The sequence below is a fragment of the Anas platyrhynchos genome, chromosome 20 (genome assembly GCF_047663525.1).
Source record: "Anas platyrhynchos isolate ZD024472 breed Pekin duck chromosome 20, IASCAAS_PekinDuck_T2T, whole genome shotgun sequence".
Classification (NCBI taxonomy): Eukaryota; Metazoa; Chordata; class Aves; order Anseriformes; family Anatidae; genus Anas; species Anas platyrhynchos.
This window is the reverse complement of record NC_092606.1, coordinates 5,200,044-5,213,972: the sequence shown is the minus strand read 5'-3', so window position 1 is coordinate 5,213,972 and position 13,929 is coordinate 5,200,044. Positions and strand designations below refer to the sequence as shown.

At 39.5% G+C, this 13,929-nt stretch overlaps 1 protein-coding gene across 1 annotated transcript; it reads left to right on the top strand.

Moving 5' to 3' along the window:
- The first annotated feature begins 776 nt into the window (after positions 1-776).
- SLC13A2 (solute carrier family 13 member 2) lies at positions 777-13,285 on the top strand. The gene is made up of 12 exons (XM_013104605.5): positions 777-937; positions 4,101-4,229; positions 4,566-4,702; positions 5,801-6,051; positions 6,938-7,118; positions 7,346-7,468; positions 8,392-8,613; positions 8,952-9,049; positions 9,657-9,778; positions 10,441-10,602; positions 11,594-11,731; positions 12,280-13,285. The coding sequence occupies exons 1-12, from the start codon at positions 836-838 to the stop codon at positions 12,454-12,456; spliced, it is 1,842 nt and encodes a 613-aa protein (XP_012960059.3). The 5' UTR covers positions 777-835; the 3' UTR covers positions 12,457-13,285.
- The last annotated feature ends 644 nt before the right edge of the window (positions 13,286-13,929 follow it).

The window sequence follows — 13,929 nt, the reverse complement described above, 5'->3', positions numbered from 1 at the left end:
AGGTGGAAAAAAATATAGCCTGGTATTTACAAATTTTTGCATTGAGGCCAAACCTTTCCCAAATCCGTTCAGATACAACAGGCTATGCCAGAAGACATTAGTTTCCCTCTTGGCCCTAAGCATTTCTTGTAACTTGCTGGGCTGTCATGTGGCAGGAGCTGAGTTCTGACCAGACCTTAACGTTTCCTCTGTTACTCTTTAAACAGGATAGAAGAAAACTGTCATGAGCCTGGTCCTCAGCCTGCACAGCCACAGCAAACCCTGCTTACACCCGGTAAGGGCTGCAAGTCCCTTTCTGCAAGGGGACTTGATCTGGTGACAGGAGCTCTGCTCTGGTGGATTTTGCTGCCCAAAGAGTTTCTCAGAGGATACAGCGAAGTTTACATGGCATTTTGTGTAGCTGTTTCTAATCTCCATATCTGAGGGTTACATATGCTGTGCTTCCCAATATTCTACAATATTTTAAAAACATTTTTAACCTATTGTAGTGGGGATGGTTTATCTTTTTATGGAAGATATCTATTCCAAGATGACATTATGGAAGACCAAAACTTTCATATTCTTTAACATTTCTGCTTTTTTTTAAATGACATGGGCCACAAGGAGTTAATTCTCTCCTGGATTTACCGGTTATCAGAAAGGTTGTCTTAAGAAAGTTCCCGATCCGACACTCTTTTGCTCTCCCCTCCCTTCTTTGTTCTCTTCCTTCTTTCTCTGATTACAGTTCCAAAAACAACACCCAGCTGCCAGAGGTCAATGTTTAATATTCCCCAGGGCTTATATAGTCCCCAGGAGCAGAGCTCAGGCCTTTCAGCACTGGGCCAGCTCCAGCACCATGGCTGGCTTCTGGCAGATGACCCTAGCCTGCTGGAAATACCTGATCATAGTACTAGTGCCCCTTTTGTTTCTGCCTCTGCCTCTGGCTATTGATACCAAGGTAAGAACCTTTTAAATTGAATTTGACAGTCAAATCTCTCCTTAGAGCTGTTCCTTTTAAGTGACAGAGCTGAAGAGAACATGCAGATTCTTTCTCAGAGGCATTTCCTTCATTTATAGCTTGAAGAGCTTCTTGCTCTGAGCAGACCCCATAGACTACTGGCAATGGGGGATATAACAGCAATAGGATCTCGATGATGAGCAGATGCATCTGTGACTGGATATTCTAGAGCATGCACAGTGTCATGACCTTTTAACTTTTGCTTCCCACCTGACTTTTCAAAGCGCTTTCTATGCCGAAGCTCATAACCATGAATCTAATTTACCTCCTGAGGCTCAATCCTAATCCCCCTTCTGATTTTCTAAAAGTATCCAGTCCACATCCTCTTTTAGTTATTTTTCTCTCTCTCATTTTCTCAACCATGTCGTTGCCAGATAGAAAAGACATTTTCCTCAGTCAAATGGACAAGGCAACCTGATACATAATGAAATAATGAAATCTACTTCACTTTTCTTTAAGCATTATTTCTGTAATAATCTTTCCACGCAATGATTTAAAATATAAAATGTCAAGTTTTGGAAGACACATCACTCAAGATTCCTTCAGAAGAAGTTAACTGTAAAAACCTGTAGTAGTAGGGCAGGTATTTCTGAACCATTGATCATTGAAATACAACACTGAGAGCGGGCAGAGTGCCAGCATCCAGATTATTCTTCACTCTGGCTTTTTTCTTCCACTCCCACTCGCTTCATGCAGACAGATCTAATCTCTGCTCTCCAGGTCTCTTATGCCAGCTCCAGTATCATTAAACAGCTCGTCCCGATCGCCTCTCCTGTCACATCTTTGGATGTCAAGTCCTACCTCTTTCCTCTGATCTCTGCCTGCCTGCCTCCTGATCCCTCCTCACTCCCAGTTTCTGGTCTCCTTCCCCAAGCTTCATCCTTCACTCCGTCTGCTCTTACCTGTCTTTTTGTGTGGCTTGTCCCAAAGCTCCTTCTTCCTCGCAGCTCTTATTCTTGGTGTTTTCAGAGACTTTCTGGAGCTATGGCTAGAGGATTGCAAGCCAGAACAACAGAGTGGCACTAGCACGAGGTGAAATGTGGTAACTGATCAGGCATGCCCTCCTATTCGCCTGCTATGCAAATAAAATAGTTTAAACTCTCACTTAAAAGCTTACTAAGAAGAAAAACAAAAACAAAAAGCTTTTTTTTTTTTTTTTTCTACTTAACTTTGCATAGGCAAAGGTGTTACTGAAGTTAAGAGAGATGTGGCTCGTATATCTTCTAAAGAAGCCGGAAATAGAGTTGTTTTTCCCGAGGCCACTACTTCATACTTATTTGCTAGAGTCATTGTTATCATACAGTAAGTCGTCGGTATTGTCAGTCAGTGGAATGACTTGTCAGTCTTGGTTCAGTTCCTATTTGAAAATGGCTCTCTGGTTTCTGTGTTGGCAGCTACAACACAAAGGTTTAAATGTTCTGGACACACTTTTGCCTTTGTAAACTGTAAGATTTCCGGTATTAGAAAAAGAAAAGCTGGTACGTCAGCATGCAGAGCCATAAATAGATTTTTTATCTGATGGAATTTTATTTTTTTCTATTCTGTTGAGCTGTTAACCTGTCCTATAGTGACACAGCACTGGACACTAAACTATTATAAATGATGGGACAATGCTAAGGATTTCATCTAAAGACAGAGGAATAAGAAAGCAGTTTTCCTTATAGGACGGGCCACTGGCTTTGTGAATAGCCTTATCCCAGCTTTTACTGCGAGCCTGTTCACAGCAGACTGGAAAACAGCACTGTGAACATGATACATGTTCCAAGGCCCTGCTAGAGTCTCTCAAAAGGCTCCTATTGGTGTCCCTTACTAAGAAAAAAAGAGAGAGAGAGAGAGAAAAAAAAAGAAAGAAAGAAAAAAAAAAGAAAAAAAAAAAAGGATCATCAAAATGGGAAGGTTCCTACTACCATGCTGCTCTGGTAATTTGCTACCTAAATACCCAATCTTCTTCCCTCCAGACTGCTCAGCTCGCCTGTTCATCCTTTTCCTTCACCAGCTCTTTAGCTTCCAGGCCACATTCAGAAGTTCTGAGCACATCCTAAAGCATCACCAGTTTGATCCTCCCTGCCAGCTCCTTGTTTTGATTCTCTGTCATCTACCCATCGCATTTTCTATCAGTTTTTCTTCGCTGCTTTCTCAATAAGCATCAGTACACTTCCATTTGTTCTGTCCAGCATACTTTAAGTAGGTATCCTTGATCCAAGACCATGCAACCACTTTTTTCTTCGAAGTCTTATGCTCTGATCAGTGCTGGCACCCACTATTTTGCTGATTCAAAAATTAGGAAAGCACTTTATCCTGTAGTGTTAGTTTCCCTTGCTTTTTTTCAACTGCCATGTAATATACTGTTATAATACGTTATTTTGAATCTTTCTAATCTCTGAGACTGGGTTAAATATTTTTATACAAAATTTGGAGTGGTTATCCTAAGCAAAACTAAATCAGTGTTTTCTCAGAGAGAAAAAAAAAAAAAAAAAAAAAAAAAAAAAAAAAGAAGAGTACCATGAAACAGGGCATTGTATTTTCTCCAGAGAAATAATTCATATTCAATGGAAGCTGAAACTGATCTGTGAACAGTTCATCAGCGAGCATTTCAACGTATATAAAGCTAAAAAGGCAATAAAAAATAGATAAAAATATTTACAGTTCAAGGAATCCAGGCTGCTGAAGGTAACATCTGGACATGTCCTGAGACACGCAGAGAAAAAACGTAGAGAAACCTTGACCAGATCAAACTCAAAGACAGGAATAAATAAGAAGAAAATACTAGCACCAGTAAAATCAAGAAATCTGTGCGGGGACTGCCAGTCCCTTATCAGAAAGGGTTCAAAGTCATCAATTTGTTTCTTTTCCTAAGTTTCTTGTCTTTCCCCATTGAAGGCCCCACCCAGTCTTTTCCTAACAGCTCTGACAAGGTTGTTGAATAGTTTGTCATTTGATTAGGATCTGCACAGGTAGGGGGACAGATGGGAGAGCAAGACAGAAAATAACCTTTTCCCAAATCCCTTTATCAGGCAATGAATATAATTACGGGCTGTTGCTTTCTCAAAGGCTAAGCAAGACGTACAGTCTGTTCTGATTGCGTGTACTCTCCTTCTATCAGGAGGCGCGATGTGGTTACGTTATCATCCTGATGGCACTGCTTTGGTGCACAGAAGCCTTGCCGTTGGCTGTCACAGCACTCTTTCCCGTCCTGCTCTTCCCACTCATGAATATCATGGATTCAACAGCAGTAAGAGATACGGGTCTTGCTTGTTTATGTGTTTGTCGGTCATCTCTTATTTTGGGGTGATTTCCAGAGTTGGGGGCAAAGGGAAGAAAACTGCACTAATGTTATATGGTCAATCAATCACCCGCGACCTTCGTGGAACAGAGCTTTCATGTACCTACCGTGAACTCTGGGTGGAGCTGCTAATCTGAAATCAAAGCAAATTCATTGATCAGACACAATCCATAGTTAGTGTTTTAATGTCTATAGGACAAGGTTCTCCCTCGGAAAACACCTTCCCTCTAAACATTGGCTTCTTATCACTTTTTTTTTCCTCTCCCTTGCTCCGTGTTGTTGCAGGTCTGCATGGAGTATTTGAAGGACACCAATATGCTTTTTATTGGGGGACTGCTGATGGCCATTGCTATTGAGAAGTGGCACCTACACAAGCGCATCGCTCTGCGGGTCTTGCTAATCACTGGTGTCAAACCAGCCCTGTGAGTAACAGTCCTGAAAACGAGGCGGTATAAAGGACTTCGTGGCTTTAGTTCCTATCAGAGTTCTGCCTGAAGCCTCCTATGTGAAGCTGCAAATCATATCCTAAAAACGCTTTTCTATGGTCCAAGAGAGTTGGATTGTGCATGAGAAAACCCTGCAAATGGGGATCCTTTGAAGTGTTACAGACCAGTGCCTCTGTTTTGAATTCCAAATGGCATTAGGTGGAGAAATAGCAATTCTGAAAAGTCAGGGGTGCTACCGGGCTTGGGCAGAAGCACAGCCCTGGACAAGCAGGAGAAGCTATAGCTGAGATGTAGAAAACATGTACTCTATAAATGTTATACTGATTGCACAGAGGAGAGAAAATATGAGGATGCTTGTTTTGGAAACAACAAATGTTTGCCAGACTAGAGCTTTAAGCTATGCAGAGGCTACATTGCCTTATTTAATTTGTCCCAGACCATAAGAAGAGGAAATACAGAAGGAAATTACAAAGCAATAGAACAAAAATGCAGACAAGATAAAGCCCTTTTCATCTGATATATAATCTACATCTCATCTAAAGAATAATTTAGAGACAAATAACAGAGTAATACTGAAATAAGGATTAGAATTTTACATGAGTAAGAAGAGACTCTTAAATGATAGAGGTAGGATAAATCTACCCCCTAAAAAGAGAGATCATTTTCCTTCGGATTTAAACTGATTGCCACTTGGGATCAAACTTGGTTTGCAATTCCTCTTCAAAATATATTATAATAGATTAATACGTGTTATTGAGATGGGATATCTTCCTCTGAAGCATGCAAACTAAGCTGGATACCAGCCAGATAAACTGATGTCAACTCCTGCTTTCCTAGTTATACAAATGCAGAAGTACAATTGGTGAAAATGTAAACAAATAAATAATTAAATAAATGAGAAAAAAAAAAAATCTTCACTGTATCATTCGCAAAGCAGACTAAGCTAAGAGGAGGTGCTAGATGTGAATTGCTAAGCATTTTCCAAACCTAGCATTTGTAACCAGCACTTTGCAACAGAAAAGGGCACCAAAACCCTGAGTTTTGAATTGGCTTTTTCACACCTTTTCATTTCAGGCTTCTCATGGGTTTCATGGTTGTGACTGCCTTCCTGTCCATGTGGATCAGCAACACAGCCACCACTGCCATGATGGTGCCGATAGCACAGGCAGTGTTGGATCAGTTGCATAAGTCAGAAATGGAGTTTAAAAGAGCTGGCCAGGAGTCTGAGAACATCAATAAAGCCTTTGAACTGCAAGAAGAGCCAACTAAATCAAATAAAGAAGAGCCAACTAAACCAAATAACTTCACAGAAACAGACCAAAAAGGTGAATGGGTTATGGGCATTTTTCTCTTCAGGGTGATGAAGGATGGCCTCCATCTTCCTCAATGGCATAACAGTTGCTATTAAATTCTAAAAGAACGTACCTAAAGCACCCTGACCGTATCATACAGCATTTGTGAGGCTCTTCTACGAATCAGATGAAAAAACAGTAAGATCTACTGACTTGATTGAAGTTAGAAATAAATTACAAACATAAAGAAATAACAACTAATCAATAAAACAACAAATAAATTCTCCATTAGCTGAAGATTTTGCATGAGGTTTGATATTTTCCTGTATGTTTATGTTAGCTGAATTATAATCTACTGTGTAATTTACCAGATAATGGGGAATTCGTGAGGGTAAACTTCTGGCCTATTTCTCTCACCCTCTTCCCATCTTTGAGTTAGCTCTAGTGATTCTGCACGTAAACCTCAGTGCAGAACAAGTTACCTTCAGTCCATCTCTCGTGGCTCTGTTGTACCTCCTTGAACTCTTTTCTCTCCCCACTGTGTGCAGTTCAAAGTTCTCATTCCCTGAGAAGTGTCTGCAGTGTATTCAGACTTCATCACTGAAAAACTTATTTTCACTGACAACCAGTGAAAAATTGGCCAGCATGTCAAAGAGTTAACAATGCCAACCTCTTAATATGGGGCTCATATTATTTGAGGCTCATATTAAGAGGCTGGCATTGTTAACTCTTTGATATATGATATCAAAGTTTTTGATATACCTCCTAATTTATGGCTTTGATATACCTCTTAATACGTGACTCCTTCAGCTTTGAGTCCATCACATCCCAGCTTTCAAGGGCTGAATTTCACAGACATGAGATGTTGTCCTATCCAACCTAGCTCCTGTAACTCTTTTCTTCCTGTTTTGGGACCTAGGTGATAGCAATGTTCTGACGATCGAGGAAGACACACAGAGCAACGAAAATCTTCAAGACGAGAAGCACATGAAACTCTCCAAGGGACTCTCTCTCTCTATTTGTTACGCAGCCAGCATTGGAGGGATTGCAACTCTGACTGGGACAACACCAAATCTGGTACTGAAAGGACAAGTTGATGAGTAAGTCTGGTTCAATTTGGGACTACATACCCACTAAGCCGCATCTTTCTGCCACAGCTGACTTCTAGCCAATACAGAGAAGGGAAATACCTATTTCGTAACTTTGCAAGGTCGTTAGCTTACTTTCCTTAGGGAGCCTCAAAGCACCTTCTTTTTATCTGAATCATTAATTAAATACAGAAGAGACTCCAGGGTTTTGAATGCTGACAGCCTTCTACATTTTGCAGGATCTTTCCTGACAACGGTAACATCATCAACTTTGCCTCTTGGTTCTCTTTTGCTTTTCCCACCGCCGTCGTGTTGCTGATTTTGGCTTGGATTTGGCTGCAAATATTGTACATGGGCTTTGAGTAAGTACACTTTACATACTATAGCCTAGCTGACAGGTCTATTATTAAGTACTCATTACACATTGTACAACCAGTGACTCTTTTAATGATGAGCCTATGTTTGAAATTTAGCAGTCACAGCCAACAGAGACTACCACAACAGCTTACTAAGTGTTTGTTAAAATACTGCAACTTTTTCTCAAAAAAAAAAAAAAAAAAAAAAAAAAAGATAAAATCCCTGTTAAATACATACTGTAGATGGAAAAATGGAGCTATAACTGCATGCAACCTGTTCTGCAGCATTGCTTCATGCCCTAAAAGAATGCTATGCTTCAAACCAGGAAATTGATTTCTGCATACAGCTGGTATTTACCTTTGTGACGAGCTGCTGTAGACCCAGAGGATTAATATTGTGTCAGTTCCCAATGCTAATCACCCCCTGCAACCAGTTTGCATTGCCTACATATTTTTACTTAGACTTTCACTTTTGTATTATGCTCAACCTCTTATTTTATTTGGAAAGAGCTTTGTTAACGCCTGAAATTGTATTTTATTCTTCAAATTCTTATTTTTAAATTCTCCTTTACTGTAATTTTTTAAAAAAAGCTTGGCAACTGTTTACATCCTGATGATCATATAACATCAATTGTATTAATATTGTCGTTATTTCCCTGTGTGTCCAGATAGCACCACGTTTGTATTTACATCATGAGCTTTTAGGGGCAGGACGGTTCTTTTTGAATCTTGGCAGCACACAATACAATGCAGTTACTATCTACAGCTACGGCTGCTGATGTTGCAATACTTTATATAAAGATAAATACATACCTAAATACATGCATAAATACATATGTAATACAATATGGTTGAGTTACAAAATTTGGATTCTTGACTCTTAAGCTATCTACAAAATTTCTTTAATATTTTCTATCCACTTTTTATAGTTTTCAGAAGAATTTTGGTTGCGATAGAAGTCCTTCTGCAAAGGCTAAGGAGAAACAGGCCTTTACGATTATCAAGGAAGAGCACAAGAAACTGGGCTCGATGAAGTTTGCAGAGATAGCAGTTTCAGTCCTCTTCATACTGTTGGTACTGCTCTGGTTTACCAGAGAGCCTGGGTTCATACCAGGTTGGGCAACTGTTCTCTTCAACAAAAATGACACAAGGTATCACCACTTTTCCTCCTCACTTTAAACAAAAATAAATCAGGCAACAATAGAATTATGAAGCATAGCCTAATTTCTCACTTCCTAAATGGTATTTCATGCAGATTCCCTGCTGGGGTTATCCCTGCCTAGTCTGTGAATTAATCTCATGCTAGCATCACAAGTTTAGAAGTAAAATTTTCATTTGTGGCATTATCCAATTTGTTCAGTTCCTCATGCACCTAAAACACTACTAGTTTTCTCGCTGAAAATTAGTCAAAAATAAATTAAAATAAATAAATTAAAATAAATTAAAATAAATCAATTAATAAAAATTCTCACTGAAATTTCTTTTGTAGCTTTGTTACTGATGCTACAGTTGCCATCTTCATTTCAATTTTGTTGTTCATCATCCCTTCTGAATTTGCTACCAGCACTAAAGACAGACAACAAGCAGGTAAGCTTACTAAAGGCATCAAAAATCAACTCTCAGAATAGGTAGACCAGAAGTTTTACATTTAACATTCACAAAGGAAATCTCAAACTGCTCTTGCTCCATAGGTACTGTTATATGCTTTAGCCTACTCAATGCTTTTATTCCATAAAACTTCTCTATTTCTTATAGTTTTAATTTCATAAAAGTTCTCTATTTCTTATGATTTAATTAAGTATAAAACGTAACCCAGCAGTGTTCCAGACACCAGTATGCACATATCTAAAAGCTTCTGAAACAGAAGGCTTTAGCAGAGAATACGTGACTTAACAGAAACACACACAGTTCTGTGGATATGTTGCCATACTTCTAACCCACTCTTACCTTTCATCTGCTTTGCTATGCTTCTTGGAGCAACTACAGATTATTCATTAGTATTTTTGCAAGTCAATTTTTAAAATCTTTGTTGATGAGACTCCCATCATTAGCTTTAGGAGATAATTCCAGAGTCTAGTTTATCTTGCTGACAGAAAAGTTTCCTCATGTTCAGATTAAACTCACCTCTTGCTCTGACAAGTACTGCTTTCTTTGGAGATTATTATATGGCTTACAAAATCTTTCTGAATTTTAGGCAGGAAGCCAAAGGTCCTAGCACCCCCAGCTCTCTTGGACTGGACATCAGTTCACCAGAAAATGCCGTGGAACATTGTATTGCTGCTGGGAGGTGGTTTTGCCTTAGCCAAAGGCAGCGAGGTAATATTCCTCTGCTTACCTGGTGTTTGTCTTAATGGGTATTTTCTCTTACCTTTCACATATGCTCTCCTGGAACACAAGAGGGCATGCTGGTAGCACCAATGTGCATTTCCTCAGCTAGTGGCAGTAAGAGACTTCACCATCCTCAGGAGGAGTCCTGTGATAATAACAGATCTGTTTTGTTACCTGTGCAACCAGCGTGGTACAGGAAAGTAGCACAGTTAACTGTCTTTCGAGAAAAGTGGATGATTAAGAAAATACCCCAATACATCAAAGACTATTAAACAAAACTTAATAGATGTGGCAGGCATGAGGAGCTAAGGTGCCCAGGATGGGTCTCCAAATTTTTTCAAACATCCAGATATTAAATAGGGAGGACATGAAGAATATTGTTTATGTACAACCAACAGCCTCAATAGAAAAATAATTATTTGCTATCATTAATGCATTGTAAAGACAGTATCTTCTTCTTTTAAATGCTTTAGAAGGGAAAGCATGTTTATTTTTAGCAAGGCCTCTACATGTTTTCCTACAGAGAGCGTTTACATGGGAACTTCCATAAGAAGGGAGGGTAGAATTGGTAAGAGAAATGCAATTGGCCTGCGATGTGAGTATTTCTTCCCCAGCCTACAAGCTTGACAGGCATCTTTCCTCTCTTACAGGAATCTGGTCTGTCTGAATGGTTAGGCTCAAAATTGACTCCTCTGGAGGAAATCCCTCATCCAGCCATTGCTCTCCTGCTGTGTCTCCTTGTTGCTACTTTCACTGAGTGCACCAGCAACGTGGCCACTACTACCCTCTTTCTCCCTATTCTGGCTTCAATGGTAAGTTCCAGTGTTTCAAAATGCTCTTATAAGAACAGCTTTCATCCCTGCTCCGAGCAGATGTATGCTCAATGATAACAAATAAATAAATAACTGGCTGACACAGCCAAGCACTGGGCATGCATCTAATCAGGAGAGAAGACTTACAACATACATACGTGTATACATGTGCGTGCATACAGAAACTCACACACTATGTGCTTCATTCAACCTTTCTTAAAACCATTGCTGGGGAAAAGCAAAGGGATTAAATTCATTGGCATATTAGACTTTGCCTTCTGGCCTAAACAACCTCATGAGGTCACTGCCAGCTGTACTTGTTGTTTTTTTTTCCCTATTTGTTCTGCATAGAGACAGCAGCAGCAGCATTTGTTTCCCTGCAACATTCCATTACTGTATTTCACTCCAACCACTACCTTTCCACAAGTCTGTGAAGGCGATAGCATTACTCAGGCTCTATGACCTAATTCAGACTTTTGCATTTCCACAGGAGACTCCTGTTTTGGGGTAGACATAGTTTTGCAGCATGAAAAGGTGGTTCCATAGAGAAACTGGAATAAGCTCCACCAAAATCTTTTTGCATAGGCCACAGACTCCAGCTAATCCCTAAAATGACACACTCATCTTCAGAGTTCGGGCTACCCATTTTCCACTGATAACTTAATTCCTTTCTTAATCAGTTTGAAGTTACTTTATACTCTTGCCTGGTCTTAGAGTTGAACACAAACATTATTATTAATTTATACCACAGCAGGGATTAAGATTCCACAATCACAAACACAAAGCACTGGCCACAAAAACAATTCTTATTTTTGCTGCACAAAGACACCAAATAAAAGTTCCTAAAACAGAACCAAAATATGAGTTCCTACAGCACATGTGGAAGAAAAAGATTTCTGACATGGACAAATGCAATCAGTATTCTGACAAAAGATTTCTGTGCACTTTTGTATATCATAAACCATCATCCGTGCTCTCCTTTCTTGCATAGGCTAAAAATATCTGCCTCAATCCACTCTATGTCATGCTGCCCTGTACACTTTCTGCATCATTGGCGTTCATGCTACCAGTGGCCACTCCCCCTAATGCCATCGTCTTCTCCTATGGACATCTCAAGGTTATAGATATGGTGAGCAAAAGCACATTCTTTTCATAACTTTCATCAGTAGTTTTGATCTTTCCATTTCCTATTATTTGTTCTTCTTGAAAGAGTGTTGGAAAACTCACTGTACTCTACTGAAGACAAATGGAAAAAAGAACATACATGTATGAATTGTTAGAGTCGCTATTGTTAATCTATATTTAGAGCCTTACGAAGATGCTACTGAGTTTTTAAAAAACAACCAAGGTCTCTGGAAGACGTTCCAACAGGAGCTTGCTGTCAAGCAGAAATGGCAACACCTAACTGTTTCAAAAGCCCAAATGTAGATCATAGGGATGACAAAGAGACCTGTACAATCCTTCTGCAGGGACTAGGGCAAAGCCTAACACATTTCACTAGGCTGCCCTGACGTCCATTCTCAACATAGACAAGGATGTCAAATCTCTTGATAACTTTTCCAATTCAAAACTGATTCAAGGTAGTATTAGATACCAATACCATTCAAACAATCCTAATCAGCACGGAAGGAAAAAATATTAAATTCAACAAATAACCCCTCTCCTTTATCATTATAGGCCAAAGCTGGATTTGTACTCAACCTCCTGGGAGTCCTGACGATAGCTCTAGCCCTCAACACCTGGTCTTCATCCTTGTTCAACCTGCACATCTTCCCTTCCTGGGCAAATGAGACAGGCTTATGCTGGGCAAATGGGACACGCATATGCTGGGCAAATGGGACAGACATATGCTAATAATACAGAGACAAGCGAAACACTACTGTATCTGGTAGGACTGCAGTGTGAGCAAGACACAAGTTTTGCTGAGGCAGCTGTTGAGAGACGGGCCTACTCTGTGGAAAAGGACACGCTACCTACAAACAAAATCATTCAGTTGATAGCAGCAATAGAATTGCCTAACAGGGCTGTTCTAGCAGGCAATTTTGTTACCCCAGCAGTAAGACAAGCCAGTAACCTCTGGCTTTTCAACAGTTCCAGGTATCTTTAGATTTTCTGTTTGCACAGGGGTAAATTTTCCCCAACTACATCATTTCTCAAGCTCTGTATGTAATGTCCGAAATCTGCAGTGAGTGAGAAAGAAGAGAGGTGTGTATGGAGAAGGAAGAAAGGAGACTGTGTGTACCTGATTTCATGCCTGTATCTGTGTATCACCACAGCACATATGAATATTCACCTCTGTCTGAGCATACAGGCCTCTGTGTTCAGCATGTACATAAGATTGTTGTGTACTCTGTGGGCACTCAGCACGGTATGTGTTGCATGATTAGGGACAAATCACATACTGTCAGCCTATTTTATCACTTTGAAACGTATTTATTTACAGCCCACTCTGTTATGAATGTAAAAGACTTTTTTTCCTAGAACATTCGTCCCATTGTTATTTATGAAAGATTAAAGTCTACAAGGTCATGGCAGGAATAGCAATATTCTCTTGTGAAGGGTAGAAGCCTTGTGCCCTATATTGTGTATATGATTGAATTAAAGATTTTTTTTTTATGTACCCCTTGTGTTATGGAGATTTTTTCTATTACATATGTCACTGTAAATACACTTCTGTCTCTTCCATCTGTCAACTGTGAGCTTCTTTAAATATCTTGGCATAGTTAAGTTAGCATGACTGATTTTATCTTATCATTAAAGTAATAATTAATACAAGAGTCTAATTTTCTTGGACTCTCAATACCAAGATATTCCTTTTCAAACCCCAATATAGTTAAATGTTTAATCCTTATTCTGCAGGAACCAATTTTCAGCAGCACATAGACCTCTTAATGACCAAACTGTTCAAGATACTGGACTTTTTGGATGTCTATTAGCATATACATTTTCAAAGACAATTTGCCATATCAAGCACTCAATACCAAAAGTTGAGGTTGGATTCTGACCGATCATTTAGACTATAAACACCACTTAACTTTGTTTTAAATGACTCGTTCTGTTATAGCCTGCAAAAGTTTTCCAAAGTCTCTTGCATTTCTGAAATGCCTTTTGAATCATACCGGTTCACTGAGAGTGAATGCGAATGACTTTCACTCTACAATAGCACACAAGCTCTTCAGAATCTTTATTCTTTCTTTTACTATGCTAGTTACGGGGAGACTAGGACAACGTGCATTGCACTTTTCATCTGTAAAATGTTAGAATGCACTGACCTGCAGAATTTTCTTTCCAACTGCCAAGACAGTTCTGATACCTGCTGATCAGTGG

Excerpts from the sequence above, each read along its gene's own strand:
- SLC13A2 (XM_013104605.5), top strand. The coding sequence starts at position 836 with ATGGCTGGCTTCTGGCAGATGACCCTAGCCTGCTGGAAATACCTGATC. Across the intron at positions 9,050-9,656 it reads TAAAGACAGACAACAAGCAG|GCAGGAAGCCAAAGGTCCTA; the intron begins GTAAGCTTACTA and ends TCTGAATTTTAG. Across the intron at positions 11,732-12,279 it reads ATCTCAAGGTTATAGATATG|GCCAAAGCTGGATTTGTACT; the intron begins GTGAGCAAAAGC and ends TTATCATTATAG.